The sequence below is a fragment of the Haematobia irritans genome, chromosome 4 (genome assembly GCF_050003625.1).
Source record: "Haematobia irritans isolate KBUSLIRL chromosome 4, ASM5000362v1, whole genome shotgun sequence".
NCBI classification, from domain to species: domain Eukaryota; kingdom Metazoa; phylum Arthropoda; class Insecta; order Diptera; family Muscidae; genus Haematobia; species Haematobia irritans.
The window spans coordinates 188713582-188741545 of record NC_134400.1 but is presented as its reverse complement, the minus strand read 5'-3'; the positions used below and the strand labels follow the sequence as shown (position 1 = coordinate 188741545).

General features: G+C 34.7%; 1 protein-coding gene across 1 annotated transcript; it reads left to right on the top strand.

The window, feature by feature from the left end:
• Positions 1-198: 198 nt before the first annotated feature.
• On the top strand, positions 199-27964 carry LOC142234694 (DC-STAMP domain-containing protein 2). The gene is made up of 11 exons (XM_075305874.1): positions 199-490; positions 548-858; positions 16790-17050; positions 17112-17325; positions 25756-25909; positions 26148-26316; positions 26836-27147; positions 27218-27323; positions 27436-27477; positions 27546-27683; positions 27752-27964. The coding sequence occupies exons 1-11, from the start codon at positions 219-221 to the stop codon at positions 27834-27836; spliced, it is 2064 nt and encodes a 687-aa protein (XP_075161989.1). The 5' UTR covers positions 199-218; the 3' UTR covers positions 27837-27964.

Below are 27964 nucleotides of genomic sequence, written 5' to 3'. Positions count from 1 at the left end.
AGTATTTCGATTGTGGATGACAGTCTTTCGTAGAAGTTTCTACGCTATCCATGGTGGAGGGTACATAAGATTCGGCCTGGCCGAACTTACTGCCGTATATACTTGTTTGTTTTTATTTATAGTGTCGATAAAAAAAAAAACTGATTCCACACAACATTTTATTTTATGTCATATATTTGACAGTCATTGAAATTGACTGAAAAAAAATCCTTATAATAATGAAGACCGAAACAATGAGCAAAGATTATAAAGCCAATAAAAATCCTTATAAGGAAACATTTTTCGGTCGAATATTTCAAAAAATAATTGAGAATGATATTCCCATACGAAGGGCTTTGAATTACATATTGATGGGTTATTTAGTTGGAATTGTCCTGACTATTATGTGCTACAATTACATACCGAGTATTCATATAAATATTAGACGTTGGCTATTTTTGATAATATTGGGTCTTATTCTTATCATTTTCTCTTACAGCAGAGATATTAGGTAAGCGAAGTTTTTATTACGGATTTTCTTTATTATAACAATTTCTATATTTTTAAGATGTATTGCTGCCATTTCCATACCTATTTTGTGTAGTTCAAAAGGCCGATCCATTATTATAGCTTTGGCATTTTTCCTAGTTGCCATTGGACCTACGATGAATATGTTCCATAATATCGATGTTATGGTTTCAAGTTTGAGTTGTGGTCAAATGCAATTGAAACATGCTTTGGGTGAAATCTTGGATACATTAAAGAAACCTATTGTTGCCGTTAAGGATGCCATTTTAAATGCCGTTAAAGATTTGAGAAATGTTTTGGGAAAATTTCAAGAGATTTTGATTAACATTCAAGATTTGGTAACTGTGATTTGTGAGTATTGAAACAAATTTTAAATGAGAGGATGCAATTTTGAACCATTAAATTATGAGGAATCTAATTAGGGCTGTCAAAAAAAAATTTATGAAAAAGCGTCACATTTTCCCGAAGAAATCGTCATAATCGTGTGTGTAGTTCAAAAGGCCGATTTATTTTATGACTTTTACTTCAGGCGACTGAACAAGCTGTTAAGCACCCGTAATTTTTCATCGGAAATCCATTGTTTTAGCACGTTACACGTGTACTAGAGGTCATGATCGCGCTGAATAATACATGCGGACGGAATTTCCCGGAAGGCTTACGGCAATATCACATGGGACAAAATGTTTTTGTATACTTCCGACAGCATAATACCCTCGACTCTATAAATCGGGCCAATAACTTGTCCAGAAAAAAAAATAACTTGTCCAGACTATAATATTGGCCCCACCATGATTGACGTAAGTTTTTGCATTTCTTGGATTAAGGCTTTCCTGGCAGCCTTCGTACTAAATTTCTACCATCCGATCCATGGGAGCCACCGTGGTGCAATGGTTAGCATGCCCGCCTTGCATACACAATGTCGTGGGTTCGATTCCTGCTTCGACCGAACACCAAAAAGTTTTTCAGCGGTGGATTATCCCACCTCAGTAATGCTGGTGACATTTCTGAGGGCTTCAAAGATTCTCTAAGTGGTTTCACTGCAATGTGAAACGCCGTTCGGACTCGGCTATAAAAAGGAGGTCCCTTGTCATTGAGCTTAACATGGAACCGGGCAGTACTCAGTGATAATAGAGAAGTTCACCAATGTAGTATCACAATGGACTGAATAGTCTAAGTGAGCCTGATACATCGGGCTGCCACCTAACCTAATCTAACCTACAATCCGATCCATGCAAGTTAAATTTTGAGTCGTAGGAAAACATATCACATATCCACTGCTGCTGAGGCCATTTAAAGTATTTTTGTGAAAATTGAAGGCGCGCTAACCTAGTTTTCTTTGAAATCGGTGATTTTTGACATTCTTGTATAATGGCACTCCGACTTATAACGCTCTACCTCGTTACCGTTATGGTAGATATACCCAGTTGAATTTAATTTTTGACTTCTTTAGATGATATTTGATTGAATTGTTGCATAGTTCGTTTGATTATATGATCTTCTTTTGGCGTAATCTTAGGCTTTCTTCTACATCAGTGTACTCGTACAGTTTTGGTGCATCCATCCACTGTTTATAACTCGAGACGCAGTTGGTTCTTGCATATTGTACTTTTCCGAATCACATTTTTGTTTTTGCTTTTTATACCCTCCACCATAGGATGGGGGTATATTAACTTTGTCATTCCGTTAGTAACACATCGAAATATTGCTCTAAGACCCCTATAAAGTATATATATTCTGGGTCGTAGTGAAATTCTGAGTCGATCTGAGCATGTCCGTCCGTCCGTCTGTTGAAATCACACTAACTTCCGAACGAAACCAGCTATCGACTTGAAACTTGGCGCAAGTCGCTGTTATTGATGTAGGTCGGATGGTATTGCAAATGGGCCATATCGGTCCACTTTTACGAATAGCCCCCATATAAACGGACCCCCAAATTTGGTTTGCGGAGCCTCAAAGAGAAGCAAATTTCATCCCATCTTGCTGAAATTTGGTACATGGTGTTGGTATATGGTCTCTAACAACCATGCAAAAATTGGTCCGTATCGGTCCATAATTATATATAGCCCCCATTTAAACCGATCCCCAGATTTGGCTTGCGGAGCCTCTAAGAGAAGAAAATTTCATCCGATCCGGCTAAAATTTGGTACATGGTGTTAGTATATGGTCTCTAACAACCATGCAAAAATTGGTCCATATCGGTCCACTTTTACGTATAGCCCCCCTATAAACAGACTCCCAAATTTGGCTTGCGATTGCTCTAAGAGAAGCAAATTTTATCCGATACGGCTGAAATTTGGTACATGGTATTAGTATATGTACTCTAACAACCATGCACAAATTGGGCCACATCGGTCCATAATTATATATAGCCCCCATATAAACCGATCCCCAGATTTGGCTTGCGTAGCCTCTAAGAGAAGAAAATTTCATCCGATCCGGCTGAAATTTGGTACATGGTATTAGTATATGGACTCTAACAACCATGCACAAATTGGGCCACATCGGTCCATAATTATATATAGACCCCATATAAACCGATCCCCAGATTTGGCTTGCGTAGCCTTTAAGAGAAGAAAATTTCATCCGATCCGGCTGAAATTTGGTACATGGTGTTAGTATATTGTTACGAATTTGATAATTATAGTTTAAGTTTATTTAAATTAGTTTCCGTTAATTTAAATTTCAAATTGTAACGATAAAATTTCGTTATAACTTGTTGGAATCATCTATTCATTTTCTAGCACTTTCCTGAATTTCTTTTATGTTCTTTTGTTTGCTTATTTTCATGTAAGTTCTCACTCTCTTTGATAACAACCCCTTTGTTTTGTTATTTTGCATTCTCATTTCATCTCATTGTATATTGTCATTGTTTTTGTTCTTGTAGTAATGCGAGCGCATATCTATGTGAGTGTGTATGTGTTTGGCAGCCACCAGATGAATGACTTAATGGTCGTAGATCCTTCTATCATTGTCTAAGAATGTTCTGGCGTTGCCAGAATATTGTAGTGCTACCAGAATGTTCTCGAATTGCCACACCGTCATATATAAAAGCGCTCGCATGCTGCTAACGAGTCAGTCTTAATTAAAGCGTCAAACGAATAACTTCAGTGTGAACGAATTGTAAAGTGTGAAGTCATAGTAAATAAATTGTAGATTGTCGTTATTCAAAAGAACTGTGTTTTAATTGTCGGGTAATTAAAAACGCCTAAATATAAAAACGTAACAACTGGTGTCAGAAGTGGGATAACGAACAAGAATCTACAATGAAGTTTAATGAGCTTCGTGTGGAAGACTTAAAAAAGGAATTGAGCAAACTGGAGCTGCCGACAACAGGCAATAAGGCCTAGCTTCAAAAGCGTCTACTGGAAGAGTTTGAACGGCGTAATATGGACATTGCGACGCACGAATTTGATTATAAGGAAGACATTGATGAGTCAATACTCGTCAATACCAGCAGTGTAGAAACTCCGTCAGTGGCTTCGAGTGTTGTGGATTACACATCAATGCTCAATGTTCTGAGAAAAATGATGGAAGAAAATGCTCTAAAAATGCAAGAGAATTCTAGAAAAATAATGGAAGCTAATTCTAGAAAATTGGAAGAAAAATTCGACGAAAATTCAAAAAAGATGGACGAAAATTCTAGAATTCTAAATGAGAATCTTCAACAAATTGCTGAAGGCATGGAAAAACGTGTGGACCATATCGAAAGCCAAATCGGGGAGCTGGATAAGAAGATTATTTCTGTGGATGAGAAAATTATGGTTCATGATGAGAAGTTTTTACACATTGAAAGAAAAATGTCAGAGCTGGAAATTAAAGGTGGACCAGTGCGCGTCATCGAGGGCTCAAAAACCAAACCTCCTGTTTTCGATGGCTCAACTTCATTTGATGTATTCAAATTCCAATTTGAAATGGTTGCTTCTAGAAATTTATGGAACGACAATGACAAAGCAATTGAACTTCTATTGGCATTAAAGGGCAACGCCGCTGATGTGATACAAAGCATTCCCGCTGCCTCTAGAAATAATTATAATGAAGTAATAGCGGCACTTCAACGTAAGTACGGTGGAGAACATAAGCAAGACATCTTCAGAATGGAATTAAGAGGAAGAGTCCAGAAGTCAAATGAGACTCTACAAGACTTTGCAACAGAGGTTGAGCGGTTGGTGCTTTTGGCATACCCAGGAGAGAGTCACCCACTTGTGGACCGCATCAAAATTGAGACCTTTGTGAATGGCATTCGAGACCCAGACATAAAATGTGCAACATATGCGTCACAAAAAGCTACATTTGTGGAAACTGTAACATTTGCCCTTGCACAAGAGACAGCGAGAGTACTAGCACGTCCTCAAGTTCACAAAGTACGTAAGGTGGAGACTGAGAATGACGAATCAAATTCCGTGATTGATTCAGTGAAAGAGGCCGTTAAGCAGGCAATGCAAGAAATGAAGCAGGAAACAACAAAATCCAGAATGAAGTGCTATAACTGTGATAAGCCTGGACATCTAGCTCGAGAATGCAAAGCACGACGCAAACGGTCAAGGTCCACATCACCATCTCCATTAAACAATAGCCATAAGAAGGTGACGCCACAGTCAAGTGAGTCACCTTTAAACTAAATCGAGCTAGTTCAGCGGGGCAAGAGCTGGCTCCCACAGACGATGGCCCCACCATCTCCATAGCAATAGTTCAACAGAAAAATAACAATTTAACTATTGCGGGTGTTATTAATGGCGACAAGCGTACTTTGACGTTGGATACTGGTGCATCAAAGTCTATCATTAGATCTGATTTAGTAAAAGGAAAAGTTACACCACTGATTGGAGTCAAGCTACGCACGGCTACAGGGGAACCCGCAACCGTATATGGAAAGGTCACCGTAAAATTAACTATTGCTAACAAATCCGTTACTTATGATTTCATTGTGGCCGATATAGTAGACGAAGTTATAATTGGAGCGGATTTCATGATTGCTTTTGGTCTCAATTTGGATATGAAGCGTCGTGTAATGACATGGTGCGATGCCGAGATAACGGTAAACGTGGGATACGACGAGAATACACCTGTCAGACGTTTGACAACGAGCCAGTCAGAGTCTATACCACCGAATGCCGAAGCAATTATATGGGTTTCTATGGATGGAGATTGTGAAGTCGGCCAATTGTGGGTTGTTGAACCAGCAGAAAACAAAAGCAACAACATCTTGATAGCAAATGCCCTGGTAACAACGAACGAAGAGAGACTAATACCAGTTCGTGTCTTGAACTTGTCTGACAATCATGAGCAAATTGTAAAATTTTCTGATATTGGAAAATGTACACCAGCCGAGGCAATAGTCAATTTGGAAGGCAACTCATCAAAGACACATGTAGCAGTGAGAAAACATCTAGAAGGGTATTTCGAGGCTTGGACACGTCATCTATCGCCGTCAGAGAGAAATAAAGCCAAGCAATTGTTGTGGAAAAACGCCTCTGCTTTTGCTTCTGAAAAGGGAAATCAAGGAAGAACATCTGTAGTGAAACATGAAATTAAAACCGCAGAAGAAAGGCCCATAAAACAGGCACCACGAAGTGTTCCCCTGGCAAAAAGAGACGAAGTTCAAAAGCTCATAAAGGAAATGGCGGAGAGTGGAGTGATCGAGCCATCATCAAGTCCTTGGTGTTCCCCAGTTGTGCTGGTCAAAAAGAAAGATGGAAGTACCCGATTCTGCGTGGACTATAGAAAACTGAATGATGTCACCAAAAAGGACAGTTATCCGCTTCCACGCATTGATGACACGTTGGACACACTAGCAGGAACAACATGGTTTTCTACGCTTGATTTGCAGAGTGGATATTGGCAAGTAGAGATCGCCGAGAAAGACAAGGAAAAGACGGCTTTTGGCGTTAATGGCGGTCTCTGGCAATTCAATGTAATGCCATTCGGGCTCTGCAACGCTCCGGCTACCTTCGAAAGATTGATGGAGCGGGTACTGAAGGGGTTGCACTGGAAGTCGTGCTTGATATACTTGGACGACATCATAGTGATGGGCAAAACGTTTGACGAGCACCTTAAGAACTTGAAAGACGTTATCCAGCAATTGTCAGCCGCTGGTCTACGCCTTAACGCAAAGAAATGCTCCCTTTTCCAGCGGGAAGTTAAATACCTGGGTCATCATGTGACTGCAGAGGGCATATCCACCGATGGAGACAAAATCCAAGCTGTCAGAGATTGGCCACGACCACGAAATCTCCACGAATTAAGAAGTTTCCTTGGGTTATGTACATATTACCGACGATTCGTCCCAAACTTCGCCAGCATCGCCGCTAGTCTCCATAAATTGACGCAAAAAGGTCAGAAGTTCCAGTGGAGCGACGAACAGGAGGATTCATTCCAACATTTAAAAGAACTTTTATGTTCAGCTCCTGTTCTAGCGTATCCTATTCCGGGCGAAAAATTTGTTTTGGATACAGATGCTAGCGCGCATGGTATTGGAGGTGTGCTATCCCAACAGATAGACGGCAAGGAGAAGGTCATCGGATATTTCAGCCGAACGTTGTCCAAGCCCGAAAAGAACTACTGTGTAACGCGACGAGAGCTGCTAGCCGTCATAGAGAGTGTAAAACATTATCATAAATATTTGTATGGACAACACTTCTTGCTCAGGACTGATCACTCAGCTCTACGATGGTTGCTCCAATTCAAGAATCCGGAAGCTCAACTGGCACGTTGGATCGAGAGGCTCCAAAGCTATGATTTCAGTGTCGAGCATAGAAAAGGTGGAAAACACGGTAACGCTGACGCTTTGTCACGTCGACCTTGCAGTATAGAATGCAAGCACTGCTCGAAGGCTGAACACAAGGAGGAGATTGTTGATATTCGGCTGTTACACGTCGAATCTGGAGTGGACTGGCCAACAGAACAGCGTAAAGATCCCATTTTGAATAAAATTATTTCGGCAAAGGAAGAGAACAAGAAGCCCAGTAAGAAAGACATCGCAGCCGAAAGTCCACTTATGAAATCATACTGGGCTCAATGGGATAGTTTAGTTCTAGTCAATGGATCCCTGCAACGTAAATGGGAAAGCGAAGATGGCAAGAGCAGCCGAAATTTGATCATCGTTCCAGATTCCAAAATAAGAGATGTTTTGGCGGAGTTCCATAATGGTCCCAGTGGAGGTCATCTGGGAATAACCAAAACCGCCGAGAAAGTGAAGCAACGATTCTACTGGGTTGGATGCCAGAAATCAATTGCTGAATGGGTAGCCAATTGCTAGAAGTGCATGAAGGCGAAAGGTCCAACAAGGAAAAGTCGAGGTCCTATGCAAGAATATAGACCAGGAGCCCCGTTTGAAAGAATAGCAATGGACGTGGCAGGCCCTTTCCCAGTAAGTGATTCTGGAAACCGTTATGTCCTTGTGGTCATGGATTACTTCAGCAAATGGCCGGAGGTGTATGCAATTCCAAACCAAGAGGCAAAAACGATTGTGGATGTGGTCAACAAAAACTGGATATGTCGCTACGGTGTGCCGTCCGAGATTCACTCAGACCAGGGAAGAAATTTTGAATCGGCCATATTCAAAGAGATGTGTGAATCCCTTGGTATCAAGAAAACGAGGACTACGCCATTACATCCACAATCCGATGGCATGGTAGAAAGGTTCAATCGCACCCTGGAGGAACATCTTCGAAAAGTGGTGGACAACGGCCAGAGGGACTGGGACGAGCATATACCAAAGTTTTTGCTGTCCTATAGATCTGCCATTCATGATTCCACCTCTCGAACACCGGCCAATGTTCTATTCGGAACTGAGTTAAAGTTGCCTGGAGATCTGATATTCGGCGCTAAACCTTATGAGCTCGCCATGGAAGAAAACAGAAACGACATCCCAAACACTTTCGGAGAAGTTCACGAATCAGTGCGCAACAAAATAAAAATGGTCAGCAACAGAATGAAGGCGAGATACGATCGTGCTGTAAATACTGAGGGCTTCCAAGAAGAAGAATTGGTTCTGCTATTTAACCCGCAACGAAAGAAAGGACTGTGTCCCAAACTGCAAACACAGTGGGAAGGCCCATACAAAGTCATCAAGAAGATCAATGATGTTGTATACCGGATTCAGAAGGACGACAGCCCTAGATCAAAGATGAAAGTTGTACATCTGGAACGATTGGCTCCTTACGGAACAGGTTCTGTGCCTGTTCGGGACGAACAGGCTTAAGCGGGAGGCAGTGTTACGAATTTGATAATTATAGTTTAAGTTTATTTAAATTAGTTTCCGTTAATTTAAATTTCAAATTGTAACGATAAAATTTCGTTATAACTTGTTGGAATCATCTATTCATTTTCTAGCACTTTCCTGAATTTCTTTTATGTTCTTTTGTTTGCTTATTTTCATGTAAGTTCTCACTCTCTTTGATAACAACCCCTTTGTTTTGTTATTTTGCATTCTCATTTCATCTCATTGTATATTGTCATTGTTTTTGTTCTTGTAGTAATGCGAGCGCATATCTATGTGAGTGTGTATGTGTTTGGCAGCCACCAGATGAATGACTTAATGGTCGTAGATCCTTCTATCATTGTCTAAGAATGTTCTGGCGTTGCCAGAATATTGTAGTGCTACCAGAATGTTCTCGAATTGCCACACCGTCATATATAAAAGCGCTCGCATGCTGCTAACGAGTCAGTCTTAATTAAAGCGTCAAACGAATAACTTCAGTGTGAACGAATTGTAAAGTGTGAAGTCATAGTAAATAAATTGTAGATTGTCGTTATTCAAAAGAACTGTGTTTTAATTGTCGGGTAATTAAAAACGCCTAAATATAAAAACGTAACAATATGTTCTCTAACCACATCGGTGCATAATTATATATAGCCCCCATATAAACCGATCACCAGATTTGACCTCCGGAGCCTCTTGGAAGACCAAAATTCATCTGATTCAGTTGATATTTGGTACGTGGTGCTAATATATGGCCTCAAACATCCATGAAGCAATTGGTCGAAATCGGTCCATAATTATATATAGCCCCCATATAAATCGATTCCTAGATTTGACCTCCGGTGCCTTTTGGAGAAGCAAAATTCATCCGATCTGGTTAAAATTTGGTACGTGGTGGTAGTAGTTAACAACCATGCCAAAAATGGTCCATATCAGTCCATAATCATATATAGCCCCCATAAAAACTGATCCCAAGATTTGGTTTTGGAGCCTCTTGGAGGAGCAAATTTCACCCGAGTCAGTTGAAATGTGGTACATTGTGCTAGTATATGGCAACCATACCTAACTAGGCCCATATCGGTCTATAGTTATATATAGTCCTCAGATAAATCAATCCCTAAGCACCCAAAAATTGGTCCATATCAAGTTCATAATTGTATATAGCCCCCATATAAGCGACCCCCATATATCAATTCTGGCTCCCTACGTACCGTGCAAAAGTCCATTTCGATTCGTAATTATTTGTAAACTTACCTACACATACCTTTTTTGTCTAACTTACACCACGTATTGACTAACTCACAATTTAGAAAACGATGTTAAGAAGTTTTAAGATACCACAACCCAATTAATTCGATTGTGGATGACAGTCTTTCGTAGAAGTTTCTACGCAATCCATGGTTGTGGGTATTTAAGATTCGGCCTGGCCGAACTTGTTATTACGTCGATTATGCTTATTGCCTGTAATTTTATCGAATTATTAAAAAATAGGGCATTAAGGCCTATGGCGATCAGTTTATGGCCAAATTAAGCAATGAGCTTAATGATAGTCCTACAATGCCATTTTTGTACATTTAAAAAATACACAAAAGAATGCCCTTAAAGAAGAAAATATTACAGGGTGATAGGTAAAGGGTGATTTGTTAAGAGCTTGATAACTTTTTTTAAAAAAAAAACGCATACAATTTGCAAAATCTCATCGGTTCTTTATTTGAAACGTTAGATTGGTCCATGACATTTACTTTTTGAAGATAATTTCATTTAAATGTTGACCGCGGCTGCGTCTTAGGTGGTCCATTCGGAAAGTCCAATTTTGGGCAACTTTTTCGAGCATTTCGGCCGGAATAGCCCGAATTTCTTCGGAAATGTTGTCTTCCAAAGCTGGAATAGTTGCTGGCTTATTTCTGTAGACTTTAGACTTGACGTAGCCCCACAAAAAATAGTCTAAAGGCGTCAAATCGCATGATCTTGGTGGCCAACTTACCGGTCCATTTCTTGAGATGAATTGTTCTCCGAAGTTTTCCCTCAAAATGGCCATAGAATCGCGAGCTGTGTGGCATGTAGCGCCATCTTGTTGAAACCACATGTCAACCAAGTTCAGTTCTTCCATTTTTGGCAACAAAAAGTTTGTTAGCATCTAACGATAGCGATCGCCATTCACCGTAACGTTGCGTCCAACAGCATCTTTGAAAAAATACGGTCCAATGATTCCACCAGCGTACAAACCACACCAAACAGTGCATTTTTCGGGATGCATGGGCAGTTCTTGAACGGCTTCTGGTTGCTCTTCACTCCAAATGCGGCAATTTTGCTTATTTACGTACACTGTTAGAAAAATATGTTTTTCATATGTTCCGATATAAACAAAATGTGTTTCGGGCACGATTTTAAACCACAATATATTTAAGTGCGAACATGTAATGTTCCTAAACTAACACTAAATGTTTGGGACATCTATGTTAATATGTTAGAATATATTATGTTTGGGGCATGAATGTTTCATAAAAATCATATGTGTGAATACAAACATATATAAATTTACAAATTTCGACTAAACATACATATTTTGTGATATTTTATTCAAAGCGACAGAGAGAGTATAGAGAGAAATAGAGATGGAAACCGGGAGAGTTGACGAAAGATATCAATATAACACAGCAAAAGAGTCAAAAGAGAACAATTTCTGTGAAACCGCTTGTATGTTGTTTCGGAAAACTGTTTTATGATAAGGCCAAAAATTTTATATGCTTAAGTCTAAATATTATTTAATTTGAATAAAGAGAATAGACAGTCGGAACCAAGAGAATAGACATTAAAAAAAAAAACAGCATGTGTTTTCGCCGTGAGAGCAGCATTTTATGTATGTGTGGACATGTGTTTTGTTTATCATTTTGGCATTATGGGCACAATTTTTTTCTTGGTTCGTTAAAAGAAATCAGGGGTCTTCATAAAAATAGCGAAAGGGCACTATACACTTTTTAGAGTTGGGACAGTAAAATGAAATAAGGAGGAAATAGTGAAAAATTACACAGTAAAATGTAAAAAAACAAACTTTAGTTCCTCTTTAGTAGTCCACGAGGAGTTGACGGACACCATCAAATATAAAAGCGGGCATTAAGTTCGAGTTTTACAGCTAAAACAATTTAAAAAGTTTATTTTCTTTAAAATGAATTATTAAAGAAAAATAAAAGGAATTTTAGAGCGATGGTGTTAAATGCTAGTAAAAAACTGTTCACTCCTAAATAAATGTATGTTTATATTATAAAATTATGTATGTATGTTTATACTCGACTCCACGTTCTTCTTTTGTTAGTTTTTGAATTCCTTCCAAATTTAAAAGTTTTGTCCAAAAACAGTTTTTTATTACAATATTGTTATTTTTGCAATAAAAAATAATATTTTATCCAAAAATCAGTCAATTTCGTTTATATCAAGCACTGTTACTGACTATAAATCTTTAATAACGCACATTTCGAAGTTTCATTTAAAAAAAATTTAATATAGTATAAATATAAATGTGTAAATTAAAAAAAAAAAAAAAAAAAAAAATGTTCGGTCGGAGCAGGGATTGAACCCACGACCCTTTGCATGCAAGGCAGACATGCTAACCACTGCTCCACGTGGCAAACAAATGTATGTTTCTGTTAAATAATGTTATGTTTGCATGGGCTCGTGGGCGCTGCAAACTATGCTATATAAATGTAACTTAAAACGATAATTATCTACTGGTGACTATAACAGCTACGTAGCCCAGTGGATAGTGTGTTGGCTTACAAACTGTATGGTCCTCGGTTCGATTCTCCGTGCAGGCGAAAGGTAAAATTTAAAAAATTTATAAAAGTGAATAATTTCTTCAACATTATTTGTATTACAGAAAAAGGTGCCAATAACTAAAAAAATTGAAAATTACGAGTATGTTAGGGAATGAGCACAATCGTGTTTGGGAAAAATTCTTCCAAGCATATAATATTTTTGGCTCAAAATGCTTCCAAACATATAATATGTTCACATAAAACAAACATATTAATGTTTCGGTAGTATGCAATAATATATGTGCTTCCTGCAAAATATGTTTGGAACATATGTTAAAGAAGCGATTTTTTTTGAGGGTGTAGCCATTCAACCAGAAATGAGCCTCATCGCTGAACAAAATTTGTCGATAAAAAAGCGGATTTTCTGCCACTGATTTTGGTAATAAAATTCAATGATTTGTAAGCGTTGCTCGTTAGTAAGTCTATTCATGATGAAATGTCAAAGCATACTGAGCATCTTTCTCTTTGACACCATGTCTGAAATCCCACGTGATCTGTCAAATACTAATGCATGAAAATCCTAACCTCAAAAGAATCACCCTTTAGTTGCAAATGTTTTCAACAGGTTGAATCATACGATTCTTTACCTTTCGTGAAATATCAATTTTTAATAACAGCCCATTAATTTTCCCAATTAGAATTTGGAAATAACACTCCATAAAGACTATTTTTAAGTGGATGCGAAACAATAAAGTTGTTATTATGGGAGATATACCTAGATTAGGTACATGGTAGGCCTAGTTGCAAATGTTTTGAACAGCATTGTATGTTTTGCCCGATTTTTTTTTTGATTGACTATCCAATTACAATTTCCTATAGAAACAACATAAAATTTTCTATAGAAATGAAGTTTTTGCAAAAATTTTCTTAGAAATAAAATTTTGCAAAATTTTTCATAAAAATAAAATTTTGGCAAAATTTCCTATAGAAACAAGTAACGAAAGTCTAAAGTCGGGCGGGGCCGACTATATTATACCCTGCACCACTTTGTAGATCTAAAAGTTCGATACCATATCACATCCGTCAAATGTGTTGGGGGCTATATATAAAGGTTTGTCCCAAATACATACATTTAAATATCACTCAATTTGGACAGAATTTGATAGACTCAAAATTTAAGTTGGCTAATGCACTGGGAAACATTTAAATCTGAAGCAATTTTAAGGAAACTTCGCAAAAGTTTTTACAACTTTTCAACTAAGCAGTGGCGATTTAACAAGGAAAATGTTGGTATTTTGACCATTTTTGTCGAAATCAGAAAAAACATATATATGGGAGCTATATCTAAATCTGAACCGATTTCAATCAAATTTGGCACACATGACTATATTACTAATTGTACTCCTAGTGCAAAATTTCAACCAAATTGGGCCAAAACTCTGGCTTCTGGGGCCATATAAGTCCATATCGGGAGAAAAATATATATGGAAGCTATGTCTAAATCTGAACCGATTTCAATCAAATTTGGCACACATGACTATACTACCAATTGTACTCCTTTTGCAAAACTTCAAGCTAATCGGGATAAAACTCTGGCTTCTGGGTCCATATAAGTCCGTATCGGGCGAAAGATATATATGGGAGCTATAACTAAATCTGAACCGATTTCAATCAAATTTGGCACACATGACTATACTACCAATTGTACTCCTTGTGCAAAATTTCAAGCTAATCGGGATAAAACGCTGGCTTCTGGGTCCATATAGGTCCATATCGGGCGAAAGATATATATGGAAGCTATATCTAAATCTGAACCGATTGCAATCAAATTTGGCACACATGACTATACTACCAATTGTACTCCTTGTGCAAATTTTCAAGCTAATCGGGATAAAACTCTGGCTTCTGTGTCCATATAAGTCCATATCGGGCGAAAAATATATATGGGAGCTATATCTAAATCTGAATCGATTTCAACCAAATTTGACACGCATAGCTACAATGCTAAATCTACTCCCTGTGCAAAATTTCAACCAAATTGGGCCAAAACTCTGGCTTTTAGGACCATATTAGTCCATATCGGGCGAAAGATATATATGAGAGCTATATCTAAATCTGAACCGATTTTAATCAAATTTTGCAAACTTGACTATACGACTAAGTGTTATGTTTGTACAAAATTTCAAGCAAATCGGTATAAAACTCTGGCTGCTAGGTCCATATTAGTGCATATCGGGCGAAAGATATATATGGGAGCTATATCTAAATCTGAACCGATTTCTTCCAAAATCAATAGGGTTCTATTCTGACCCAAATTAGGAACATGTGCCAAATTTGAAGGCGATTGGACTTAAATTGCGACCTAGACTTTGATCACAAAAATGCGTTCACAGACAGACGGACGGACGATCGGACAGACGGACATGGTTATATCGACTCAAGGACCCACCCTGAGCATTATTGCCAAAGACACCATGTGTCTATCTCGTCTCCTTCTGGGTGTTACAAACATATGCACTAACTTATAATACCCTGTTCCACAGTGTGGTGCAGGGTATAACAAGTAAAGAACGTCTAAAGTCGGGCGGGGCCGACTATATTATACCCTGCACAACTTTATAGATCTAAATTTTCGATACCATATCACATCCGTCAAATGTGTTGAGAGCTATATATAAAGGTTTGTCCAAATACATACATTTAAATATCACTCGATCTGGACAGAATTTGATAGACTTCTACAAAATCTATAGACTCAAAATTTAAGTCGGCTAATGCACTAGGGTGGAACACAGTGTTAGTAAAAAAATGTGGGAAACGTTTAAATCTGAAGCAATTTTAAGGAAACTTCGAAAAAGTTTATTTATGATTTATCGCTCGATATATATGTATTAGAAGTTTAGGAAAATTAGAGTCATTTTTACAACTTTGCGAGTAAGCGGTGGCGATTTTACAAGGAGAATGTTGTATTTTGACAATTTTTGTCGAAATCAGAAAAATATATATATGGGAGCTATATCTAAATTTGAACCGATTTCAACAAAATTTGGCACGCATAGCAACAATGCTAATTCTACTCCCTGTGCAAAATTTCAACTAAATCGGAGTTAAAAATTGGCCTCTGTGGTCATATGAGTGGAAATCGGGCGAAACCTATATATGGGAGCTATATCTAAATCTGAACCGATTTCAACCAAATTTGGCACGCATAGCTACAATGCTAATTCTACTCCATGTGCGAAATTTCAACTAAATTGGAGCAAAAAATTGGCATCTGTGGTCATATGAGTGTAAATGGGGCGAAACCTACATATGGGAGCTATATCTAAATCTGAACCGATTTCAACAAAATTTGGCACGCATAGTTACAATGCTAATTCTACTCCCTGTGCAAAATTTCAACTAAATCGGAGTTAAAAATTGGCCTCTGTGGGCAAATGAGTGTAAATCGGGCGAAAGCTATATATGGGAGCTATATCTAAATCTGAACCGATTTGGCTGATATTTTGCAAGTTTTTCGAAACCCATAAGATATTCGGTTGTACGGAATTTGAGGAAGATCGGTTGATATATACGCCAATTATGACCAGATCGGTGAAAAATATATATGACAGCTATATCTAAATCTGAACCGATTTTTTCCAAAATCAATAGGGATCGTCTTTGAGCTGAAACAGGACCCTATACCAAATTTTAGGACAATCGGACTAAAACTGCGAGCTGTACTTTGCACACAAAAATACATCAACAGACAGACAGACAGGCGAACATCGCTAAATCGACTCAGAATTTAATTCTAAGCCGATCCGTATACTAAAAGGTTGGTCTATGATTACTCCTTCTTGGCGTTACATACAAATGCACAAACTTATTATACCCTGTACCACAGTAGTGGTGAAGGGTATAAAAATGTGTTTGGGAGCCTTTTTTGAGGAGGTCAATTTGCCGAGACATTTTTTGGTGAGGGGATATAAGATTGGGGAAATCCGAATTTTTGGCATTATAATTAATCATTTAAATTTTCTATATTATTTACACCCAGAGAAGGAATATGATCACCTCAAACATGTTTTAAGAGCAAAATGTTATTTTTTGGTTGTGACCATGTAACATGGTTTTCGCAACCATGTTATTTTCTCGGAAATCATGTATCTGATTTCGGCAAGCAGGTTATATTTGACGAGAAAATAACATTTTAGTGACAAACATGTTACATGGTCACCATACACAAATAACATTTTGCTCTTAAAACATATTTGAGGTGATCATATTCCTTCTCTGCGTGTATTTAATTTTTTTTTAATTTTTATCCCTCCAACTTCTTTATTAGTGGGTGTCATGAAAGCCTCTTTTGGTTGGTTAAGAAACATTGTGGGTATGTGTAATCGAGAATTTGGAACACCCTATGAACGCTGCATGAACATCTCTCACAATGCCATAGAGGATTGTAAGGAGAAATTGGGTCCACTCAAAGGATTATGTCAAGTTACCCATATATTCTCAATGCTTTGTTATACAACAAAACTGGTTGACGTCATATGTGTCCTAGTGGTATTCGTTAATGAGTCCATCGTAACCATGGTTATGGAAAGTGAGTTGATGCAAATCCTATGAATGCTCTAGATCAAATTTGTATTTATATTCATTTCTAGAATTACAAATATTTACAGCTGAAGTAAAAAGATTATTTGATGTATCAATTACATTTGATCATGATTTTCATTTTAAAACTACTACCTCAAAGGAATTGGAGGAAATTCAAAAAGCTATTCTAATAGACATACGACAACGAATGAATATGGTCATACTGATATTCGGATGGTTGGATTTTATTGGCCTATTTATGTTTGTGATCATTATAGTTAAGTAAGTAACCTTCACCATACACAGAAAAAAAAATGCTCTTCGTAAAACTGATGCTAAATTTAAGTTATTTTTGTAGGGAACAATTTTTTGGTTTTAGTTTGATTTTTTTGCTCGAAATTTTCCACAGTCCCATGCAATTTTTCTTGTTTCAAGTATGGCTCAAAAATATTTTGGCATACTCTACTAATTCAATTGACGGCCATTTTAATGTAGCTCCGTTAGACTTTAAGTGTCAGTTAACAGAAAATTGCAAATATCTTCACTTCAGTTAACTTTAACTGAAAAATTTCCAGCAGTTAAGCTCCTAACTGGCATATGGAATATATGGACAAGATGACAGATATGTCTCCAGTTCGGTATAAAAAATTAATTTTTGTTTTAATTTCAAAAATTAAATTTTTAATTGAATATTATTGAAAATTAAAATTTTAATTGGAAACATTTTGTTGATACATATTATTTTTTCTATACCGTGGAAAAGTTTCGTACGCTTCCCAAAAATATTAGGAATGAACTACAGCACGGCGAATATGCTCATAAATTGGCGCCAGTATTACATTTGTGCAAATTTATCAAGTGGAGCTATTTCACTGTGACTAAATGCCATACTTTTTGAATTTTTGTGTCCCCTTTCTAACATAAACTTTAATTAATTGCATTTTTAATTAATTAATTTCATTTGTTTGTACGGTTTTTATTCAAAATTCCGTTTAGATTACCAGTATCATCAAATATAATCGCAATTATGAGTTGAATACTTTATTAGAGGGCTATTTTTCATTTTTGCCTAAAAGTATGCAATGACATTTTTCTATAGAAGATAAACCGCCATAGTCCTCTGAATATTAAATTGCTAGGAATGATTTTCAATGAAATGTTAATAAAATGATTGTTAGATAAACTCGAAGTTGGCAAAAGAAAAAGATTCACATAAAAGAAACGATATAAATGCGTTTATTTGTTACTTTTAGTATGCCAACCTCTATGGTGGCATTCGAGTAACACCAATAACGCTGTTTGGCGAAACTCTCTGAGTCGTTTTTGCGATGTCTGTCCGTTTCTTAAAATCACCATCTTCCGAACACAACAATATATTAGCTTGAAGCTTGACACAAGTAGTTGTTATTGATGTAGATCAGATGATGTTGCAAATAGGCCATATCGGACTACCCCTCATATACACCCTCAAAAAAAATCGCCTCTCTAACATATGTTCCAAACATATTTTGCAGGAAGCATATATATTATTGGATACTGCCGAAACATTAATATGTTTGTTTAATGTGAACATATTATATGTTTGGAAGCATTTTGAGCCCAAAAATATTATATGCTTAGAATAATTTTCCCCAACGAAGATTGTGCTCGTTCCCTAACATAATTTTCACTTCCACGAATTTTTTTGGTTCTTGGCACCTTTTTCTGTAATACAAATAATGTTGAAGAAATTATTCAATTTTATAATTTTTTTAAATTTCACCTTTCGCCTGGACGGAGAATCGAACCATACAGTTTGTAAGCCAACACACTACCACTGAGCTACGTAGCTGTTATAGTCACCAGTAGACAATTATCGTTATAAGTTAAATTTATATAGCATAGTTTGCAGCGCCCACGAGCCCATGCAAACATAACATTATTTAACAGAAACACACATGTGTTGGCAACGTGGAGCAGTGGTTAGCATGTCTGCCGTACACGCAAAGGGTCGTGGGTTCAATCCCTGCTCCGACCAAACACCAATTGTTTTTTTTTTAATTTACACATTTATATTTATACTATATTAAATTTTTATAATGAAACTTCGAAACGTGGGTTATTAAAGATTTACAGTCAGAAACAGTGCTTGATATAAACGAAATGGACTGAGCTTTTGGATAAAATATTATTTTTTATTGCAAAAATAACAATTTTGTAATAAAAGTTTGAAATTTTGGAAGGAATTCAAAAACTCTAACAAAAGAAGAACGAGTAGAGTATAAATATACATAAATAATTTTATAATATACACATAAATTTATTTAGGCGTGAACAGTTTTTTACTAGCATTTAACACCATTTTAAATGCATTTAATACTTATCATGTTTTGTACTTAATTTAATTTTTAACTTTAAGGCCGGTATTAAGTTGGCATTATCGCTCTAAAATGACCCTGTTTTGCCTTTTACTTTTCTTTAATAATTCATTCTAAAGAAAATAAACTTTTTCAAATGTTTTAGCTGCAAAACTCGAACATAATGCCCGCTTTTATATTTGAAGGTGTCCGTCAACTCCTCTTGGACTACTTATTAATAAAGAGGAACTAAACTTTGTTCTTATACATTTTACTGTTTAGTTTTTCACTATTTCCTCTTTTTTTCATTTTACTGTCCCAACTCTAAAAAGAGTATAATGCCCTTTCGTTATTTTTATGAATATCCCTTTGTAATTTGTATATATTTTCCATCGTTTTTTTTTTAATTTCCTTTGCCTGAATATTTTGACTTACTCCTCGTACGTTCCGGTTTCTTTTAACGAACCACGAAAAATAGTGTACCCATAACGCCAAAATGATAAACAAAACACATGTCCACACATACGTAAAATGCTGCTTTCAAGACGAAAAAATCTTTATTCTCTTTATTCCGAATACTCATTCTAATATTCAAATTAAACAATATTTAGACTTAAGCATATAAAATTTTTGGCCTTATCATAAAGCAGTTTCCGAAACAACATATAAGCGGTTTCACAGAAATTGCTCTCTTTTGATTCTCTCGCTGTGTTAATTTGATATCTATCGTCAACCCTCCCGGTTTCTATCTCTATTTGTCGCTCTCTGAATAAAATATCACAACATATATATGTTTACTCGAAATTTGTAAAATTATATATGTTTACATTCACACATATATTTTTTATGAAACATGTATGCCCCAAACATAATATATTCTAAAATATTAACATATGTGTTCCAAACATTTAGTGTTAGTTTGGGAACATTACATGTTTGCACTTAAATATATTGTGCCCGAACCACATTTTTTTTTATATCGAAACATATGAAAAACATATTTTTCTAACAGTGTAGGTGTAATTATAGTCCCATATGGACTAAATCCAATTTGTCAGCAAGCTAGACATTAAAAAACGAGTAAGGAAAGTCTAAAGTCGGGCGGGGCCGACTATATTATACCCTGCACCACTTTGTAGATCTAAATTTTCGATACCATATCACATCCGTTAAATGTGTTGGGGGCTATATATAAAGGTTTGTCCCAAATACATACATTTAAATATCACTCGATCTGGACAGAATTTGATAGACTTCTACAAAATCTATAGACTCAAAATTTAAGTCGGCTAATGCACTAGGGTGGAACACAATGTTAGTAAAAAACCAGTAAGGAAAGTCTAAAGTCGGGCGGGGCCGACTATATTATACCCTGCACCACTTTGTAGATCTAAATTGTCGATACCATATCACATCCGTCAAATGTGTTGGGGGCTATATATAAAGGTTTGTCCCAACTACATACATTTAAATATCACTCGATCTGGAAGAATTTGATAGACTTCTACAAAATCTATAGACTCAAAATTTAAGTCGGTTAATGCACTAGGGTGGAACACAATGTTAGTAAAAAAATATGGGAATCGTTTAAATCTGAAGCAATTTTAAGGAAACTTCGAAAAAGTTTATTTATGATTTATCGCTCGATATATATGTATTAGAAGTTGGAGTCATTTTTACAACTTTTCGACTAAGCAGTGGCGATTTTACAAGGAAAATGTTGGTATTTTGACCATTTTTGTCGAAATCAGAAAAACATATATATATGGGAGCTATATCTAAATCTGAACCGATTTCAACCAAATTTGGCACGCATAGCTACAATGCTAATTCTACTCCCTGTGCAAAATTTCAACTAAATCGGAGTTAAAAATTGGCCTCTGTGGTCATATGAGTGTAAATCGGGCGAAAGCTATATATGGGAGATATATCTAAATCTGAACCGATTTCAACCAAATTTGGCACGCATAGCTACAATGCTAATTCTACTCCCTGTGCAAAATTTCAACTAAATCGGAGCAAAAAATTGGCCTCTGTGGTCATATGAGTGTAAATCGGGCGAAAGCTATATATGGGAGATATATCCAAATCTGAACCGATTTCAACCAAATTTGGCACGCATAGTTTCAATGCTAATTCTACTCCCTGTGCAAAATTTCAACTAAATCGGAGTTAAAAATTGGCCTCTTTGGGCAAATGAGTGTAAATCGGGCGAAAGCTATATATGAGAGCTATATCTAAATCTGAACCGATGTGGCTGGTATTTTGCAAGTTTTTCGAGACCCATAAAATATTCGGATGTACGGAATTTGAGGAAGATCGGTTGATATACACGCCAATTATGACCAGATCGGCGAAAAATATATATGGCAGCTATATCTAAATCTGAACCGATTTTTTCCAAAATCAATAGGGATTGTCTTTGAGCCGAAACAGGACCCTATACCAAATTTTAGGACAATCGGACTAAAACTGCGAGCTGTACTTTGCACACAAAAATACATCGACAGACAGACAGACGGACAGACAGACGGACAGACAGACGGACAGACAGACAGACGGACAGACAGACAGACGGACATCGCTAAATCGACTCAGAATTTAATTCTAAGCCGATCCGTATACTAAAAGGTTGGTCTATGATTACTCCTTCTTGGCGTTACATACAAATGCACAAACTTATTATACCCTGTACCACAGTAGTGGTGAAGGGTATAAATATGGGAAACATTTAAATCTGGAGCAATTTTAAGAAAACTTTGCAAAAGTTTATTTATGATTTATCGCTCGATATATATGCATTAAAAGTTTAGGAAAATTAGAGTCATTTTTACAACTTTTCGACTAAGCAGTGGCGATTTAACAAGGAAAATGTTGGTATTTTGACCATTTTTGTCGAAATCAGAAAAACATATATATGGGAGCTATATCTAAATCTGAACCGATTTAAACCAAATTTGGCACGCATAGCTACAATGCTAATTCTGCTCCCTGTGCAAAATTTCAACTAAATCGGAGCAAAAAATTGGCTTCTGTGGGCAAATGAGTGTAAATCGGGCGAAAGCTATATATGGGAGCTATATCTAAATCTGAACCGATTTGGCTGATATATTGCAAGTTTTTCGAGACTCATAAAATATTCGGATGTACGGAATTTGAGGAAGATCGGTTGATATACACGCCAATTATGACCAGATCGGTGAAAAATATATATGGCAGCTATATCTAAATCTGAACCGATTTTTTCCAAAATCAATAGGGATCGTCTTTGAGCCGAAACAGGACCCTATACCAAATTTTAGGACAATCGGACTAAAACTGCGAGCTGTACTTTGCACACAAAAATACATCAACAGACAGACAGACGGACAGACAGACAGACAGACAGACAGACAGACAGACAGACGGACATCGCTAAATCGACTCAGAATTTAATTCTAAGACGATCGGTATACTAAACGATGGGTCTCAGGCTTTTCCTTCTTGGCGTTACATACAAATGCACAAACTTATTATACCCTGTACCACAGTAGTGGTGAAGGGTATAAAAACCTTCACAAATAAAAAAACTCATATTATTGGAATTTATTAATAACAGAAACAAAAAATAAAATAATAAAAAAATGTATTGTAATTTTTTGTCAACATTTTATTTCTATAGACAATTTTGTCAAAATTTTATTTCATTCATTTTGTCATTGTTGGTTTGTACTTCAATCATATTTGTTATTTTGATCTCAGCTTAAAAACCATTGCGTTGACTAAACTACAAGAGTAGCTTCACCAACAGAGGACACTTTCAAATCATCGATTTGAATGCAGTTGGGTGCGTTTATTTGCCACCTTCAAATCATCGAAGGAAAAGAGAAATGTTTGTACAAAGATTTATTTCGGCAAAGGCCTACTATCATAAACATTTTTCGGAAGGTTCAAGTGTGGTTCACGTTGGGTTTGGTGAACTACCAGAATTTGTTCTGATAATTGGTTGACAGTTTTGCTGCAAGTAAAGGTGCTGATGAGGAATGTGGTAACTATTTTAATCGAAAATTTTGTCAAAATTTTATTTTTATTTTTATAGAAAATTTTGTAAAAATTTTATTTCGGGTGGAAAATTTCATCAAAAATTTATTTCTATAGAAAATTTTGTCAAAATTTTATTTCTATAGAAAATTTTGTCAAAATTTTATTTCTATAGAAAATTTTGTCAAAATTTTATTTCTATAGAACATTTTGTGAAAATTTTATTTCTATAGAAAATTTTGTCAAAATTTTATTTCTATAGAAAATTTTGTCAAAATTTTATTTCTATAGAAAATTTCGTCAAAATTTTATTTCTATAGAAAATTTTGTCAAAATTTTATTTCTACAGAACGTTTTGTCAAAATTTTATTTCTATAGAAAATTTTGTCAAAATTTTATTTCTATTGAAAATTTCGTCAAAATTTTATTTCTATAGAAAATTTTGTCAAAATTTTATTTCTATAGAACATTTTGTGAAAATTTTATTTCTATAGAAAATTTTGTGAAAATTTTATTTCTATAGAAAATTTTGTCACAAAATTTTATTTCTATAGAAAATTTTGTCAAAATTTTATTTCAATAGAAAATGTTGTCAAAATTTTATTTCTATAGAAAATCTCGTCAAAATTTTATTTCTAGAGAAAATTTTTCCAAAATGTTATTTCTATAGAAAATTTTGTCAATATTTTATTCATATAGAAATTTTTGTCAAAGTATTAGTTCTATAGAAAATTTTGTCAAAATTTTGTCAAAATTTTATTTCTATAGAAAATTTTCTCAAAATTTTATTTCTATAGAAAATTTTCTCAAAATTTTATTTCTATAGAAAATTTTCTCAAAATTTTATTTCTATAGAAAATTTTGTAAAAATTTTATTTCTATAGAAATTTTGTCAAAATTTTATTTCTATATAAAATTTTGTCAAAATTTTATTTCTATAGAAACTTTTGTCAAAATTTTATTTCAATAGAAAATTTTGTCAAAATGTTATTTCAATAGAAAATTTTGTCAAAATTTTATTTCTATAAAAAATTTTGTCAAAATTTTATTTCTATAGAAAATTTCGTCAAAATTTTATTTCTATCGAAAATTTTGTCAACATTTTATTTTTATATAAAATTTTGGGAAAATTTTATTGCCATAAAAAATTTTCTCAAAATTTTATTTCTATAGAAAATTTTCTCAAAATTTTATTTCTATAGAAAATTTTGTCACAAAATTTTATTTCTATAGAAAATTTTGTCACAAAATTTTAATTCTATAGAAAATTTTGTCACAAAATTTTAATTCTATAGAAAATTTTGTCAAAATTTTATTTCTATAGAAAATTTTCTCAAAATTTTATTTCTATAGAAAATTTTGTCACAAAATTTTATTTCTATAGAAAATTTTGTCACAAAATTTTATTTCTATAGAAAATTTTGTCACAAAATTTTATTTCTATAGAAAATTTTGTCACAAAATTTTATTTCTATAGAAAATTTTGTAAAAATTTTATTTCAATAGAAAATTTTGTCAAAATTTTATTTCTATAGAAAATTTTGTCAAAATTTTATTTCAATACAAAATTTTGTCAAAATTTTATTTCAATAGAAAATTTTGTCAAAATTTTATTTCTAGAGAAAATTTTGTCAAAATTTTATTTCTAGAGAAAATTTTGTGAAAATTTTATTTCCATAGAAAATTTTTCCAAAATGTTATTTCTATAGAAAATTTTGTCAAAATTTTATTTCTATAAAAAATTTTGTAACAAAATTTTATCTCTATAGAAAATTTTGTCACAAAATTTTATTTCTATAGAAAATTTTGTCAAAATTTTATTTCTATAGAAAATGTTCTCAAACTTTTATTTCAGTAGAAAATTTTGTCAAAAAAATTTTTTTTTAGATAATTTTTCCAAGACTTTATTTCTATAGATAATTTTTCCAAAATTTTATTTCTATAGAAAATTTTGTCACAAAATTTTGTCAAAATTTTATTTCTATAGAAAATTTTGTCAAAAAATTTTATTTCTATACACAATTTTCTCAAAATTTTATTTCTATAGAAAATTTTGTCAAAATTTTTTAATTCTATAAAAAAATTTGTCAAAATGTTATTTCTATAGACAATTTTTCCAAAATGTTATTTCTATAGAAAATTTTGTCAAAATTTTATTCATATAGAAATTTTTGTCAAAATATTAGTTCTATAGAAAATGTTGTCAACATTTTATTTCTATAGAAAATTTTATCAAAATTTTATTTCTATAGAAATTTCGTGAAGTATCTCTTAGTTGAAGGGGAATATTTTGCAAAATCTATTTTTGGTAGAATTTTGATTATCAACTTTTCGATAAAATGTTTTATTTTTTCAGAGCCATGTACTTTCGTTTGAAATACCTTCGTAATCCTGGTTATCAAAATAGCTATATCACAAAGGAATTTTTGGAAATCGATGATAATCGAAGATCCATGAATGAGGAAACCGTAATGCCTTTAACCTATTTGGAAAAAATTAAATATCCAAGGGTATGGAAGTACTTAATTTTAATTAATTAGAGGTAATGTAGATTGTCCTATATGCAATGAAAATCAAAAGGTAGCACAAAAATGCAATAAGCATGGTATTAAGTGGCACAAGAGTGTTATCGCACACAAAAAGTTGAAAAACGGTAACCCTGTAAAAAATTAGCTCTATTTTTCATCCACACACAAAGAACCACATTTTAGAGCAGATATTTTAAATTACTGTGTTTTTCCTTTATAGCTCACTGATTGTCTACTCACACGTGACGAATGGTTGGCAATGGCTCGTTCGGGTATATTTTTGTTCATATCCATGATACAATTGTTTTGTATATGCTTTGCAGATTATAGTCTATTTTGGATTTTAGCTATGATATCCTATTACGGACATAAAGAGTTGGGTTTCACAGGTAAGACAAAATTACATAGAGAAAATTAACAAAAATTAGATAAATATCATTTTTTGCTATAACGCTGTAATTCATAAATTGCTGTGAGCCAATGTTTATACCCTGCGCCACACTGTGGAACAGGGTATTATAAGTTAGTGCATATGTTTGCAACACACAGAAGGAGACGAGATAGACTCATGGTGTCCTTGGCAAAAATGCTCAGGGTGGGCTCCTGAGTCGATATAGCCATGTCCGTCTGTCCGTGAACACATTTTTGTAATCAAGGTCTAGGTCGCAGTTTAAGTCCAATCGACTTAAAATTTGGCACAAGTATGTGCTTTGGGTCAGAATAAAACCCTATTGATTTTGGAAGAAATCGCTTCAGATTTAGATATAGCTCCCATATATACATTTCGCCCGATATGGACTTATATGGCCCCAGAAGCCAGAGTTTTACCCTAATTTGCTTAAAATTTTGCACAAGAAGAACAATTAGTACTATAGTCAAGTGTTTATAGTTCCACCTTTGTTTTATAGTTCCACCGTACATAACTGTTGAAGTAGAGGGCGGAGGAGGCTTAATTGGTGAAATATTCGAAGGAATTATTCATGCTTTTGAACCCGTAGCCCAAAATTATACAATGAATCCTCAAACATGTTTGCCCAAGCCACGAAGTCCCAACTATGAGCAGTATTATTTAATTGGTGGACTATGCTTTATTGCCTGGATTTTTCTATTTTGTCAACCTTATGCCTTACGATTAAGGCATATAATTATGCGTCTATATTATCCAGATGTTGCAAGACATAGAGCAATTTGGTTATATGATCGAATTCTATTGAAAAGGGGTATGTATGGGTTTGGCAAAAATCAAAACAATTTTAAAAATTAAATAATTTAATTGATAATTATTTGCAGTGACTTTCCTAAAATTGGCCAGACGCAAAGCTCGTATAATTTTCACAAATGACAGAGATGGTGATGATTTTTCATTTCTCGATTGGCTAAGGGGGCAATCAAAAGGGTAAATATTTATCCTACACTCAGAAAAAAAGTGAATTCTCTATTTCACTAAAGCCAATGTAACTTTATTTAGTGCCACGCTAATCGATTGACTTTTTGTTTTTTTTTTTCAGAAAATTCAACAAATGTTTACTATGTGCCACATCATTAAATGAGTTATGTATTAAATATATATAAAACAAAAACATTTTCTCGATTTTTTACAATTATTTTTTCTTTACAGTTCCTCTCGGGTAAAGTGTGAAACTATTGGATGTATGGGTCTCTATTGTCGTAAATGCTTTGAAGCATCCATTAATATTTGTTGCCTATGTCACAATCCCGTCGATTATCGAGATTTCAGTGATACTTCTGAAGTTGTGTGAGTCTGGAAAACATCAATTTAATAATGGCCATCTCATTTGTGAAATAATTTTGTCTTATTTATAGAGATTCTTCAGACGATCCTGACGTTGTACACACCGATGAGAGTGATGAATGTTTAAATCGAAAATGGAATGCATATATTGAATGAATACCCAGGGAGGAACAGTAATATCTAAATCAGTTCTAAATATCTAAATTAGTGAAAATTTCCATAATATCTGAGATTTAGATTTTAATCAATTTTATTTTTATTAATATATTTATATTGCAATCAAA